At 41.9% G+C, this 15,733-nt stretch overlaps 1 protein-coding gene across 1 annotated transcript; it reads right to left on the bottom strand.

Moving 5' to 3' along the window:
* Positions 1-474: 474 nt before the first annotated feature.
* LOC147614700 (disease resistance protein RPV1-like) lies at positions 475-4,535 on the bottom strand. Its single transcript, XM_086779964.1, has 4 exons — positions 3,895-4,535; positions 2,690-3,800; positions 1,978-2,211; positions 475-1,670 (listed from the first exon to the last, which is right to left on the bottom strand). The coding sequence occupies exons 1-4, from the start codon at positions 4,479-4,481 to the stop codon at positions 486-488; spliced, it is 3,117 nt and encodes a 1,038-aa protein (XP_086636090.1). The 5' UTR covers positions 4,482-4,535; the 3' UTR covers positions 475-485.
* Positions 4,536-15,733: the final 11,198 nt, after the last annotated feature.

The following is a 15,733-nucleotide window of genomic DNA, read 5'->3' as shown; positions in this document are numbered from 1 at the left end:
ATAAGGAATTAACGACACTTTTTATCGATTTAACGGTGTTATACGTTTCATCGTTTATAAGCACCACTCAATGACATTTATAAACGTTGCTAAAAGCACCGCTACGTGTGGCACTAGAAAAATTAACAAAATACTCCAAATGAAGTCCACAAAAACATCCAGTAAAAATTTATCACATAAATTTATCAAACATAAATATTTTTATAATAAAGAACAGAAAATTTATAGTAAAAATTTATGTGATAAATTTTATAGTAAAAAATTTATCACATAAATTTGTAAAACATAAATATTTTTACAACAAAGAAAAAAAAATTCAACAAAATGCTATAAGCAAATCAATATGTAGAAAGGTATATAATGATTTATAACTTTTTATAGTACCATGTAAAACTCCTGTAGATTTTTCCGCCGCCCGAAGGAAGCAAGATCGTCCATGTAAAGCACCCTTAGCTTTTTCAACTGCCCAGGAAGCTTCGTGCTGGCTAAGCGCTGAGACTTTCAAGACACCCAAACTCGTCCGGTAGCTCCTGCAGCTGAGAGCACCCATACATGTCAAGCTTCCGTAGCTTTTTCAGCTGCCCGAAGGAAGAAGGAAGCTTCGTGATGGCTGAGCTAACTACATAAAACTCTTCTAGACTTTCAAGAGACCCAAACTCTTCCGGTAGCTCTTGCAGCTGAGAGCACTCATCCATGTAAAGTTTCCTTAGCTTTTTCAACTGCCCGAAGGAAGAAGGAAGCTTCGTGATGGCTAAGCCCCATGTCCAAAACACTTCTAGACTTTCAAGACACCCAAACTCTTCCGGTAGCTCCTGCAGCCGACAGCACCCAACCATGTAAAGCTCCCGTAGCTTTTTCAGCTGCCCGAAGGAAGAAGGAAGCTTCGTGATGGCTGAGCTCCCTACATGAAACTCTTCTAGACTTTCCAGAGACCCAAAATCTTCCGGTAGCTCCTGCAGCTCAGAGCACCCACATATGTCAAGATCCATGTTAAGCTTCCGTAGCTTTTTCAGCTGCCCGAAGGAAGAAGGAAGCTTCGTGATGGCTGAGCCCCCTGCACAAAACTCTTCTAGACTTTCAAGAGACCCAAAATCTTCCGGTAGCTCCTGCAGCTCAGAGCACTCATCCATGTCAAGCTTCCGAAGCTTTTTCAGCTGCCCAAAGGAAGCAGGAAGCTTCGTGATGGCTGAGTACCATGCACAAAACTCTTCTAGACTTTCAAGAAGAGACCCAAACTCTTCCGGTAGCTCCTGTAGCTTAGAGCACCCATTTATGTCAAGCTTCCGTAGCTTTTTCAGCTGCCCGAAGGAAGCAGGAAGCTTCGTGATGGCTGAGCCCCCTGCACAAAACTCTTCTAGACTTTCAAGAGACCCAAAATCTTCCGGTAGCTCCTGCAGCATAGAGCACCCACCCATGTCAAGCTTCCGTAGCTTTTTCAGCTGCCCGAAGGAAGAAGGAAGCTCGGTGATGGCTGAGCGCCTTGCATAAAACTCTTCTAGACTTTCAAGAGACCCAAAATCTTCCGGTAGCTCCTGCAGCTCCAAGCACCCACCCATGTCAAGCTTCCGTAGCTTTTTCAGCTGCCCGAAGGAAGAAAGAAGCTCCGTGATGGCTGAGCACCTTGCATAAAACTCTTCACTTTCAAGAGGCCCAAAATCTTCCGGTCGCTCCTGCAGCTCAGAGAACTCATCCATGTCAAGCTTCCGAAGCTTTTTCAGCTGCCCGAAGGAAGAAGGAAGTTTCATCCGTAAAGTACATGAATCAAAGTTCAGAACATCTAAAGTTTTAAAAGACCAGAGTCTTCTAACATTATCAAATTTTCAGCTGCTCAAAGGAAGTCAGTGTGCAATCATGGATTTCTTAAATTGAATTCTCTCTTGTAAAATTAAAGTTCACTTTTTAAAGTCAGATCTCATGAAATTACAAAAGTTTGAAGATCAAATCAAACATTTAAAAATAATAATAATGACTATATACCTTAAAGTTCATGATAGTGTATCGGAATTCCAGCACAGTAAGAAACTCCAGGTCTAAAAATTCTTTAGAAGGAGCCCATTTCAACCACCTTATTTCCAATGCTTTTAGCCCCTCATCATCACCCTCCAGATATGTTCCATGCAGAAAAAGCAATCGTAAAGATTGCATTTGGGAAAGCAAACTTGCACTCAAGTTTTTCCGGTAAGTGGCGAGCCCACGGATTTGATCAAGACCCTGCAACCATAAACCACACCATTATTGCATGGATCGTGTTTTATCAATCATGTAGATCTTACAATGTTTGGGCAATATCCATATATTTAATGAGTGTCTGGGTTATGGAGTCGATGGGAACTACATTAGTGAATGTAGATCTGTAACAAGCATCTGCATTATGCTCCTGCAATGCCAGTGTAGAGCAACTGAAATGGAAGATACTGGGAGAGCCACCCACCCTCCACACCAGAAAAAAGCTTCAAAACAACAAGTGCAAGTGCAAAGATGGAAAAAAGGAAAAGCGACCAATCAAAAGAGTTTCTCGAGTAAAAACTTAAGGATGAACAGTGGAACAAGTTGCTTCTGGGCATTCGCAACAGCTGATTTGAATCTTTGTAGTCTTTCATTTTTGTATTGTCTTTGCTTCCTACGGCATTGTTTGCATACATAAATGTGTGCTGAAAACAGAGAAGTAAATAGAGAAGTGGATATGCACCTGCTTACTTCGCAGCACTTGCGTCAAGTCGGTATCATCCCACACCCTACTCAACTTGCCCGACTGTTTGACAATGCCTCTCCCCAAATCCCTCAAGTGATCGTGCATCGTCAGGCACTCATTTTCATCCACCTTCACTAGACAGAGGTCTACCAAGCTCTCTAGACCACTTATCCACCCCTCTACCAAATCATCGCTTTCCCAAAAGTATTCGGCACTCTGCCTGCCTTCACCAATCAAGAAGCAAGCCACATCTAGAAACATTTCCTGCTCATGCTTACTAAGAGCCTCATAGCTAACCTTCAAACAAGTCTCTATGCGTTTGAACGTTGAAGTAGCACTACTACTTAAAGTCTTGATTGCTTCTTCCCAGAATTTCTTTTCCTTCCTCACCCTAAGATGCCTACCAAGCACCTCCAGCGAAAGGGGAAGACCAGCGCATGCTTCACTTACTTTCTCTGCTAGCTTTTCAAAACCTAGATCTGGCGAAGGCTTCTTGAAAGCGTTCAAACACAAAAGTTGCAAGGACTCATCACGGTCCATGCCTTGTACCTCGTAGCGTTCACCCCTGATGACATCAGAGAAATCATTGCCGCCGTGAGGAAATATTGTTTGGTTCCTGGATGTTACAAGCATTCGACTTCCCGGCTGAAGGGATGCCAGATCTATGATTTCCTCGATGGATTCAAAGTTCTCTGGATCATCCAATATGATCAGGACCTCCTTCCCCCTTAATCCAGCTTTTAAATGCCCTTTCTTCTTTCCCACATCGTCCCCTTGGAACTTCTTTTCATGCAGCAAATCTTCGAGGAGCTGATTCTGTAATTGACTCGGTGTCTTACGCTGACAATTTTCCACAAAGCTTGCTGCTTGAAACTCCTTTCCAAGTCTCCTGTAAATAGCGCGAGCAAGAGTGGTCTTGCCAATGCCACCCATGCCCCAGAGCAGCACAAAGTACACACTTCCCTTTTCTTTCAAATGAAACAGTTCGAGCACATCATGGACCCTCTCCACCAAACCAACTGCTTTGAGGTCATCCTCCACGGGAATCCTGCCCTGAATCTCCTGTGCTATCCTCTCTACGAGAGCTTCCAGCAACCGTCCTTCAAATCTGCACATAATTAGATAATATCGCATAGATTAGTGATATAAATGAGAAGATTAACTCTACAAAAAACGGTTGCAAATCAAAGGTAGTTTCGTACTTGTTAAAGGTCTCCAGGCGGAAGCCCTCGAGCCATGAGGCATCACACAGAGCATCTTCCCACCCTTTGATCGTGCTTTCGTTGTGCTTGCCTTGTCTTCGATGGTCCTCGATCGCTTTTGCAAACGGCCCGTCATTCTTGTTTCTTAGGTCTTCTGGCTTCACGTCGTCATAGAAGACCGGAAATAGCTTGGCTTTACTAGAGCTCTTGGTGCTCTTCAACATCTCCACAAGTTCATCCAGACACCACCGAGACTCTGCGTAATTGCTTGTAAAGATGGGCACTTGAATGATTGCTTTTCGGGCAGCCGCCAGCATGAAAGGGCGAACATCGACTCCTTCAGGGAGCTCCTCCACGTCCAGAAATGCTTTGATCCCACGCATTTTCAGGACATAGTAAAGTGTATTTGCGAATCCACGCTTCATGCGAATCCCACGATGGCTGATAAACACCGCATGGGTGCCGATAGACGGATGCAAAGGCTGATGAGTCGCTTCTCTGCTCAGGCGGGGCCGCTTGTTCATTCCTGCCCCGAGATCGAGACTAAAATCATCGTCATCGTCCCTCACAAGAGACTGCCTCAACATCTCTCTCTCTCTCTCTCCCCCCACTACGTTTCTCTTCCTCTGCTTCTCTCTCTCTTAGCGCTCTTAAAACTTCGCAATCCAGGCTACTTCGAGGTAATTTCTTCGAGTCAAGCAAGCCAGTTAGTGTTGTGTGAAGGCGCGTTTAAACTTCGCTACTTCCAGGTAATTTCCTCGAGTCAAGCAAAACCTCAGTCAAGATGTCCCAGTCAAGCCAGTTAGTGTTGTGTGAAGGCGCGTTTAGACTTCGCAATGGTTTCTTTGAGTCAAGCAAAACCTCAGGCAACTTCGCAATGCTTTCCTCGAGTCAAGCAAAACCTCCGGCGTTTAAACTTCGCCATGGTTTCTTCGAGTGGTAGTAAGACTTACTCAATCATTGCTTTTATCTCTAAAACATAAGGATCATTGCTTTTATCTCTAAATAAAATACATGTTTCCATTTTCCATAATTGTCACTTCCGGCACTAAAGAGAAATGCTTTCTCTTCAAGATGTCCACTAAAGGACCAGGTTCAAGTGTGGACTTGGTAAACTGAATACGCTAATCAAAACATGGAGATCTATGTAAAGTTTGGGTACATTTTGATTACACCCATAGAATTGATGGATGGGCAACAATGTGTTCAGTTTACGATCCAAGGTGAGTTATTTACAACATGTCTCTATCGTAAAAGGAACACATGCTTTAGATGGTTGCTAATTTCATAGTGCATTGATTGTTGGATTTTATTGTTAAGCTTGAAAGGGTTAATAGTGATTGTTATATGCAAGACAAAAGAGGAGGGTGTGACTCTCAAATACTCTTTTGGAATAATCTTAATAATGTGATAAGAGAACAAGGTTCAGCTGGCTTTGCAGGATTCATGGCAATGAAGCAAGTGCCAATTGGATAGCCAGTAGAGTAGTGTATAATGGGGGACCATATAATGTATCAAAGGGTTGTGAAAGATCTTATCTTTTTCACTTAAAGCAAAGTTTGCAGAAGCACACAAAGAAACTTGTGCAACAAGAAAAAACGACAAAACACCTTGACATGTGTGAGAAATGGCAACTCTCACCTACTGCTAAGTCAGGCAAGTAAAATACATTGATGGCATAATGGTCATGCTCCCAAAGAAAACATCATGTGAATCCCACGATGGCTGATAAACACCGCATGGGTGCCCCGATAGACGAATACAAAGGTAGATGAGCAATAGGGCGCGGAGTCGCTTCTCTGATCATGCCTGAACGTGTGTGTGTGTGTGTGTGTGTCTCTCTCTTTCTCTCTCTCGCTCTCTCTCCATTAGAAGAGACGGACTTTTAAAACTTCGAGTCAAGCAAGATGTCCCAGATGTCCTAGTCTGTGTGTGTGTGAAGGCACGTTTAAACTGCTTTTATCTCTAAAACATAAGGATCATTGCTTTTATCTCTAAAAGATAAGGTTACTGGCTGTGTGGCACTGCTCACCAAAAACTAGCAGTTAGTGTAATTTTTCAAAGCCAATATCCAGCTTCAAGGGTAGAGTTGTAGGTAGTTCTAAAGGACGAAAAATTTATTAGTACTTTGAATTTAATGATATGTAAAAATTATATTCTTTAATTTCTGTACAAAAATGGATAAACCTCGTTAATATTCATAGAGGTTTCTCTCATGTAGTACAGAAGTATATCACTGCAGTATTTTTACTCATATAGTTTATTGCATATGTGGATTTCTAGTTTAAAAATATATTTAAAAAAGTGTTTTGTCTTTATGAAAACTGAACAGAATTCTGTGGTGTTTTCCATTGCTTCAGAAAGTAGTTTTTCGTGATGAGCACTCGCTACTAGCCTATAAAAGCATGTAGCTGCTGTAGGCTTATAATATCAATACAATCAACCTTGAGTCGTGCAATCTAGTCTCTCTCTCTCTCTCTCTCTCTCTCTCTCTCTCTCTCTCTCTCTCTCTATGCACACACATTAACGTGATGGAGATATTCGACCCTCCATAACCTACTTCCTATCTACTATGCTACCAAACCTTCATTTCCTATAGCATCAAGGTGAGTGGGCAAACTGGGATTGACTTTGGTGAAGGAGCTCACATATTTGGAAGCCCGAGAAACCAGTCTTAGTTGGGCACATAAGAGCCCATCGAGGGGGGCAAGGGAGGCACCAAAATTGGGGGCTAGGAGGGTTATATCAAAATTCAGGTCTTCGTTTTGGCGATTTGTGCCTAAAGCAAGTTGCATGTTGGGCATCCTCGAATTTATGTTGGGGTAGAGGATTAAAAGGGCCTTTGTCAATTACAATAGGTACATAGGAGCTTATGCAATCTAGAGCACTAAATTGTTGCACATCGATCAAGCCCAAGGGCATGCACAGCTCTAAATACAGGGTTTGTGGTGATCTTTTGCAAAGAAATTGATAAGTTGCATTGCATCATCTTCACAAAAGTCAGGAGAGGAATAGCCTGGTCTCCTTTTATTTTCCCACAACACTCAAGGGGATAAAGAGCGAGGAAACCATGAATCTAATACCATGAAAGTAGATGGGGGATTGAGGAGATTAAACATTACTAATTGAGTTGGTCCCAAATACATAGACATAGAGATATATGTAGAGCATTAGGCGAATAGGATATGTATTGTAGTGGTCTAACTACAAGTTTTTCTTATAAGTCATGATATGGTGGTGCACATCTACCTTTCCTAATCTCAAGGGTGCCTCCGAGTAGCGAGTCTATGGTGGGAGATGTCTTCCTCCTGCTTTCCTTTTGTGTGCTCTATGCGTGCGCATGTGTGTATGCTAGATATAAGACAACATTGCAAGAATGCCACAATTAGTATCAAAGATCCACTTGCAACAAAATTGAAGATATGCATTTCTCACAATAAAGAGTAGGTATATCTTGTTGATTCACATGAACCTCCTATTTTTGTGAAGGAGAAGAAAGAGGGGTGTTCCCTGTGTTCCTTTGAGGAGAAGAAGGGAGAAGCTGCGGGCTGCAACCCCCTAGTAGCTAATTTTCAATTGCTCACAACACTGGAGAAAAGCACCCACTTATGCTTATGCTTTTTTTTTAAAAAAAAAACGAGATAAACCACTGTGGAGAGTCTTACCACATAGCATTATTGGTTTGATCCCACGGCTTTTCAGGAAATAGTAAAGTGTATTTGCAAATCCACGCTTTCATGTGAATCCCATGATGTGGCAAATAAACACTGCACGCGGACTCACTTCGCTGCTCAGGCGGGGTCGCTTGTTCATTCCTACCCCGAGATCGAGATCGTCATCGTCCTTGCCAAGAGACTACCTGAACATCTCTGGGTGTGTGTGTGTGTCTCTCTCTCTCTCCCTCTCTCCCCCCACTACGTTTCTCTTCCTCTGCTTCTCTCTCTTAGCGCTATGTTAGCCTCTCGTCTCCATTAGAAGAGATTGGCTACTTCCAGGTAATTTATTCGAGTCAAGCAAGATGTCCCCGTCAGTGTTGTTGCTTTCCTGACAGCTTTTTCTCATGATGTGTGTGCGTTTAAACTTCGCAATGTCGTTTAAATTTCTTCCAGTGGTAGTAAGACTTAGTCAATCATTGCTTTATCTCAAGGGTAGAGGTTCTAGAGGACTAAAAAACTACTAATACTTTGAATTTAATGATATGTAAAAATTATATTCTTTAATTTTTGTACAAAAATGGATAAACCTCATTATTATTATTTGTAGGTTTTTCTCATGTACAGAGGTATATCACTCCAGTATTTTTACTCAAATAGTTTATTGCATATTTGGATTTCTAGTTTAAAAAGAGAATTAAAAAAGTGTTTTATCTTCATGAAAACTGAAAAGATACAGGGGGGAAGAGAGCTTGAGCTCTTGCAAGCACACACACACACTCACAAAACCCTAATAGGAGAACACACAAGGTGAGAGGCTGAAAATATTCTTCTTCTCTACTCAACACTCAACACACCATATACAAGAATAAGAGTACACACAATATGAAAGGTACTCAACCAAATACATACACGGGTTCTCTATAGTGTGAACCCGACTAAATGAGTTGGCGCTATAACTATGCTAGTCTCTAGAATGGCTATCACACAGCCTGTCATCCCACTGGCCGCATATCACCCAAGATCTCACCAACCATGCCAGTGGTGTAAGTGTGGGGCCTATCCCCCAGGCGGGTCATCAGTGTCCACCGCCTCACTAGACGAGCTCGATATCTCAACACTCCCTCTCGAGCTCAACTCCATCTCATGTACACCAAGCGAAGCCCTGAATCTATGGAGCTTCTCTGTACCCAATGCTTTGGTGAAGATGTCAGCTACCTGATCCTCTGTGCTGATATAAACAAGATCAAGGTCTCCTGCCAAGACCTTCTCTCTGACGAAGTGGTAGTGGACCTCTATGTGCTTCGTACGAGCATGAAAGACTGGGTTCCTGGCCAACTGTATACTGCTAATGTTGTCACAGAAAATGACAACTTGTCTATCCACTGATAGACCCAAATCTGCAAGTAGCTTCCTCAACCAAGCTACCTCACATGCTGCCATAGCAGCTCCTCTCTGTACTCGGCCTCTGTACTCGATAGAGCAACCGTAGGCTGCTTCTTGCTGCTCCAAGTCACAGCAGCACTCCCCAAAGAAAACATGAAGCCACTGGTAGATCTTCTGTCTGAGATACTACCAGCCCAATCAGCATCTGTGTACCCATCTTCTGTCTGAGATACTACCAGCCCAATCAGCATCTGTGTACCCATGTACACATATCTCTGTCCCAGTCTCAAAGAATAGTCCACAATGCAAAGTAGACTTTACATACCTCAGTATGCGTCTCACTGCATCCAAATGCGGTTTTCGTGGAACCTGCATAAACTGACTCACCAACCCAACAGCATAGCTCAAATCTGGTCTGGTGATCGTCATGTAGATCAAACTTCCTACTATGCACCTGTACATAGTAGGATCCTCCAAGATCTCTCCTGAATCTGCACTCAACTTGCCATTCTGATCCAATGGCACAGAAATATGCTTGCAGCCTATCATACCATACTTGGACAACATGTCCAAGCTATACTGTTTCTGCAGTAATCCAATACCATGTGGTGACCTAATCACCTCAATGCCCAAGAAATATCTGAGCTCTCCCAGATCCTTCATCTCGAACTTCTGTCTAAGCAAGATCTTTACATCAAAGATCTTTACATCAAAGATCTCTGCATCATGGTCCCCCATAATGATCAAGTCATGTACATAGATGACAACAAGCACCATGTCTCACATACAGCGAGAAATCTGCATTGGCTACATGAAAGCCAATAGTGACAAGATATTCAGAAATCTTGTCAAACCATGCTCTTGGTGCTTGTTTTAAGCCATACAAGGCTTTCTTCAACCTGCAAACATGCTCGGGATGACCCACATCCTCATAAAACACCATATTGGGGAATATGGGAATTTCCCACAAGTTTGGGACACGTGGTCAAAAGTTTGGATTAACCATAACTTGAACATCACTAATCTAAAATGAGTGCTTTATAGCTCTTTAGATTCCATTTTTCAAGCACTTTCCAACGATAGGTCATATGATAGGGTTTTGAGAAACTTATAAACATGTTATCCATGTCCCCTTTTTTAAGTATTCAAAAATGGGAATTGGAAAATTCCCAAATTCACTAATATGGTGTTATAACCAGGTGGCTGCAACATATACACCTCTTCTTGCAAATCCCCATGCAAGAATGCATTCTTTACATCCATCTGATGTAAAGACCATTGCTTTGATGCAGCCACTGCTATCACAACTCTCACTGTTGCCATCTTGGCAACTGGGCTAAAAGTTTCTTCATAATCAATCCCATATGTCTGCGCATATCCTTTGGCTACCAATCTAGCCTTGTACCTGTTTATGCTTCCATCACTGTTATGTTTAACTTTGTACACCCACTTGCATCCAATGGCTTTCTTGCCTTTAGGCAATTGCACTAAATCCCAAGTTTCATTTCCATATAGTGCATCCATCTCCTCATCCATAGCTTTCTCCCAACACACATTTCCAACAGCCTCATCAATGCATGTGGGCTCTACAACCTGCACAACCTTTGCCATATATACATAGTGATGTGCCACATAACCATCATATGTAAATCTCTGCACAGGGTTCTTCACTCTCCCTGATCTTCGCAGCTTTTCATTCATGGCTTCCATAGCCTTCTTTACACCAGGTGTTCTCATAGCTGGGATCCCAAGCTCCTAATCAAGGCTCATATCTGAGCCACTAGACTCTCCATCAACATGAGAATGCCCTGCAGAAACGTCAGGCATACCAAGGGGCTCAACCACTTTCTCTTTTCCTTTACGTGATGTACTAATCACATTTGCAGGACTAGTATTATGACGCAGCCTGCCACTCCATGGTCTATCAATAGACCCACTAGATGAGGACTCTCCTGGTCCACTCAAAGACTGTGATTGCTGACCTGCATTCTGTGTAACCACACTTTCACTCACATCAGCCCCAACAGCTTCTTTTTCAGCGGCATACCAGCTGCTCATCTCATCAAAGACAACATCCCTGCTTACCCTCAACTCACGTGTAGCAGGGTTATAACACCTGTATCCCTTTTGCTCAAGGAAATATCCAATAAACACACATTTTTCAGCTTTCGGATCCAGCTTAGTTCTCAGCTCATCTGGCACATGCACATATGCAATGCATCCAAAGACTTTCAGATGAGACAAATCTGGTTTTCTGCCAGTAAACCTCTCCTCTGGAGTTACATCATGTATGGCTGCAGTTGGAGTCCTGTTCATGATGTATACTGCTGTAGAAACAGCCTCAGCCCAATAGCTATGCGGCATATTTTTCTCTTCCATCAATGCTCGCGCAATCTCAGCAATGTGCCTGTTTTTTCGCTCAGCAACTCCATTTTGCTGCGGAGTGTATCTGCATGTAAGCTGTCTCCGAATACCATTCTTCTTCAAAAATTCAGAGAACTCATTGGAGAAGTACTCTCCCCCTCCATCTGACCTTAGGCACTTTACATATTTTCCTGTTTGCTTTTCAACCAAAACTCTGAAATTCTGAAAGTGAGTGAACACCTCACTCTTCTCCTTCATGAAATATACCCACACTTTCCTTGTGTGGTCATCAATAAATGTCACATAATACCTGCAGCCTCCCATAGATATGGTCTTTGTAGGACCCCATACATCTGAATGCACAGTTACGTGGAAACACATGCTTTGTTTGCTTCCCAAATTGGCATGCTTCACATATTTTCTGCATACCTTTCACTTTAAATTTTGGCAGCCCTGTCACAATTCCTTTAGTCTACATAGACTTCAATCTCTGCACATTCACATGACCAATCCTTTTATGCCAAATGTCTGTGTTTGCAACAATTCCTGAGCCATTTGCAAACATCGCAGCACTCATTTCAGGCACGTCTACATTTAATGTAAACATTCTGTCCACTCTGTTGCCTTTTGTAACCAACCTGCACTTGTCTTTAAAATCTTCAACATAACATCCATCAGGGTAAAACCAAACCTGCAAACCCTGCTCAATCATCTGGCCAACTGAAACCAGATTCTTTGTTATGTTCGGTACATGAAGTACATCTACAAGGTACTTCACTTTGCCATCCTGCATAGACAATGGCACATCTCCAACATGGGCAATTGGATGAGCAGTGTCATCCCCTGTTTCCACAAAACCTGGTCTTTCCGGGTTTTTCATCTCCTTGAACCACTCTCCATGACTTGTCATGTGGTTCGAAGCACCTAAATCCACATACCATACATCATCTTTTTGTGCTGCATCAACATTTTCAGACATGGCATTCACAACATGCTGTATAACAAACAACCTTTCATTATCCTCATTATTTCTGCTTGAGGAGGATGCATAGTTGTTTTGCTGCACTTTCCCATTTTGCATGTCAGCCTGCTTCTTATGACATTATGCCTGCACATGTCCAGGCTTACCACAATAATAGCATTCACGTGCATCATTATATTGCCTTTGCCAATTTCCACGGCCTCTTTGACTCCCCCTGCCTCTGAATTTGCCTCTTCCACCTGCGTGTTGTTGTTGTTGTTGTTGATTCTGGGACTGTTGTTGTTGTTGCTGCTGGCTGGCCATAATTCTGATTACCTGTTCGGCCGCCTCCTTGACCGCGTCCACGGCCTCCTCTACCTCGTCCTCTTCCTGAACTCGTGTAGAAGGCCTGTTGCTCTGAACTGTTTTTGCTTTGTGAAGACTGTTGGTCTTTACCCAAGCTCTTCTCTTCGATAATCAGCATAGACACCAGATCTGTAAAGTTGGGAATGTTTTCCCGAGTTTGAATAGACATCTTGAACACCTTGTATTGTGGCCCGAGACCACGTAGACAGACTTCCACCTTGTCATCATCATCTACTGACACACCAATAGATGCAAGGGATTCCACAAATACCCTTTATCTTCAGCGCATAGTCATTCACAGACATGCTCTTTTTCTCCACAGTATGAAGTTCATTCTTCAATTGTATCTTGTGTGCCTTGGTATTTGTTTCATAAAGCTTTACCAAGGTATCCCACGCCTCCTTGGGGGACTTGGCATCCTGAATGTGCCCAATCATGGTGTCCTGTATACTAATGGATAGCCAATACATAACCTTCCTGGCTCCTTGGTTCCAGTCTTTAAACTCTTTCACATCTGCAGCAGTCGGATTTATATCCGGTATCTCCGGTGCCTCTTCATGCTCACCCTCTATGTAGTCCCAATAGCCTTTTCCCATCAGGAAATTCGTCAACCTGAACCTCCAAGCATGGAAGTTATTCTTATCAAGCTTTTCAGCATGCGAGGCTCTATGCATAGAGGTTTATGCATGTTCTCTGTGCATACATAGAGCCTTGTAGCTCTATGTATGAATGCATAGAGCTACTATGTATGAATGCATAGAGCTACAAGGCTCTATGTATACATGCATAGCTCTATGTATAGCTCGATACATAAAGAAATGCAAGTCTTTATGTATGCATACATAGCTCTATGCACTGCTGTACACACAGAGCTTTATGCACAAGCTCTACACAAACAAGCTCTATGCATACATAGGCTCTACGTATGTATGTGCATAGATTTATGTATAGCTGTATGCATTGCTTTATGTGTTGCTCTATGCATAGAGATTTATGCATGAGCTCTCTGTATACATAGAACTATGCATGCGCTAGTCCCTTCTTGTATGCCAGCATTGGGCCATCTCGTGCTGGTTGTAATTCTCCCACTCCATGTTCTTCTCATACACCTTCTCCTATTCTTCTCATGCAGATGCGCTAGCCATAATAGTAGTAGAGAAAAATATTCACCTAGAGAGGAGAGGAATTCATCAATAATAGCCTACTCTCTTGATTTTACCACAGCACTCAGGATAAGCGAGGAACCCGAGAATCTAATACCATGAAAGCAGATGTAGGATTGAGGAGAATAAACATTACTAATCGAGTTGGCCACAAATACATAGACATAGAGATATATGTAGAGCATTAGGCAAATAGTATATGTTGAAATTGATTGTGTGTTGATGTTGATTACAAGGTAGTTCATATAACTACCTATTGCATGGGATTTCATAAGACATGTGTGATGGTGGAGATCTAGTGAGGGTTAACATTAGTAGTATTCTTAAAGGGATGACAACGACAGTTGGACAAGGCAGAGTACGAGATCATGTGAAGGTTGGTTTCAAGGTGGTTGAGACTCAAGTTACACGTGGTCTACAGAGTCATCAATGGTGCAACAAAGGTAAGGTAAGGTTTTGTTTTCTTTTTTTATAGATAAGTGGCAATGCGAAAAAAGAGAAGCAAGAGAAAAAGGTAGGGACTAAAAGTAACTTGAGAGAGAAATAAGAAAAAAAAAGTTTTTTTTTAATTTTTTAAACGAACAGGGGGGAGAGAGAGAGAGAGAAGGGGGGGAGAAAGAGGGGAAAAAGAAGAGAGAGGAAAGAGAGGGGAGGAAAAACGGAGAGAGAGAGAGAGAGAGAGAGGAAGAAGAAGAAGAAAGAAAGAAAGAAAGAAAGAAAGAAAGAAAGAAAGAAAGAAGATAGTGTTTTCCTCCATTTTGGCTTTTAATAATAAGCGAATGATATAAATATATACATATAGATGTTTTTTTAATTTTCTTTTTTAAAGAGAGGAGTTCTTTTTGTTATACATAAGATGATTATTTTACGTGTTTAGAAAATAAAAACTAAGCAAAGTGTTTTAAAAGTGAAAAAAAATAAAAAAAGGAGGGTTTTTTTCTTCTTTTTAATAAAAGAAATTAAAAACTTTAATATAGGAAAAGTAAATTACTAATGGGAGGAAAAATAATTTAAAAAATGTTTTTTTTAATTTAAAGTGAGGCAACAACATTAAAGAAAGAGAGATAGGGAGATTAAAATCACATCAAGTGTAAAAGTGTGAAAGTGTGTGTGGGGAAGAAAGGCAAAGGGGGGGGGTGTAATGAGTCTACTCATCAAGTCACAATATGTGGCTAGTGTGTCAACGATGCATGTAAGCTTAATGTGCAGTGGAGCGCACATCTCACGGATGGCTCAATGGTTTGGGCTTGTGTAGTATAAAGGATCCGGGGGCTATGGCCATGAGCACAGCCACACTTGCAACAAAGAAAAATGGAAATAAAAGCTTTGCTATGCATGGCTAGTAACACGGCCAGATGCAAGCCTTGGTGCCTAACAGTCATGCATGTGGCCCTTGAGGCTACACCCATTAGGACCAAAAATGAAAAAAGAGGGCTGCGTAAGGATTGGATTAAGTTTCTTAATCAAAGTCATTTGATTAAAATAGAAGAGACAAAAAGCTATATTAAATGCCTCTTTTCACCTATATTTAGAGTAGTGTCTTTAATACGTTGTCGTGCCATGGCACATCTATGGTGTGAAACTATGCATGTGAGGGCATCAAATACAAATCCAGATGCATGAGTTAAGTGCCATGACGAGTCATTATATGATGCCATGTACATATGTTCATATTGTAAATGAGGTTCAATAAGATGAGTTAAGGCAGAGCAAGATCTAGGAGTTTTTGTACATGAGTGTGGTGTGAATTATGGAGTTTTATGCATATGATGAACCTTGTAGTAAGGAACATCCTTCTTAACATGTATGGAAACGCAAAGGCTTGATGCCAGATGAGTTGAAAGAAATTCAGTGGAAGCCAGTGTTGTGAGAACTCATCCAAGTCCGTCGAGCCATCAAAAAGAGCTTCTCTCAGCTTGTTGGTCCAGAGCTGGCAGTGGCAGCTT

The sequence above is a fragment of the Cibotium barometz genome, chromosome 41 (assembly GCF_041138505.1).
Source record: "Cibotium barometz isolate CiBa-2024 chromosome 41, ASM4113850v1, whole genome shotgun sequence".
NCBI classification, from domain to species: Eukaryota; Viridiplantae; Streptophyta; class Polypodiopsida; order Cyatheales; family Cibotiaceae; genus Cibotium; species Cibotium barometz.
Note: the sequence above shows the minus strand (reverse complement) of the source record. Positions and strands in the feature narration are given on the sequence as shown.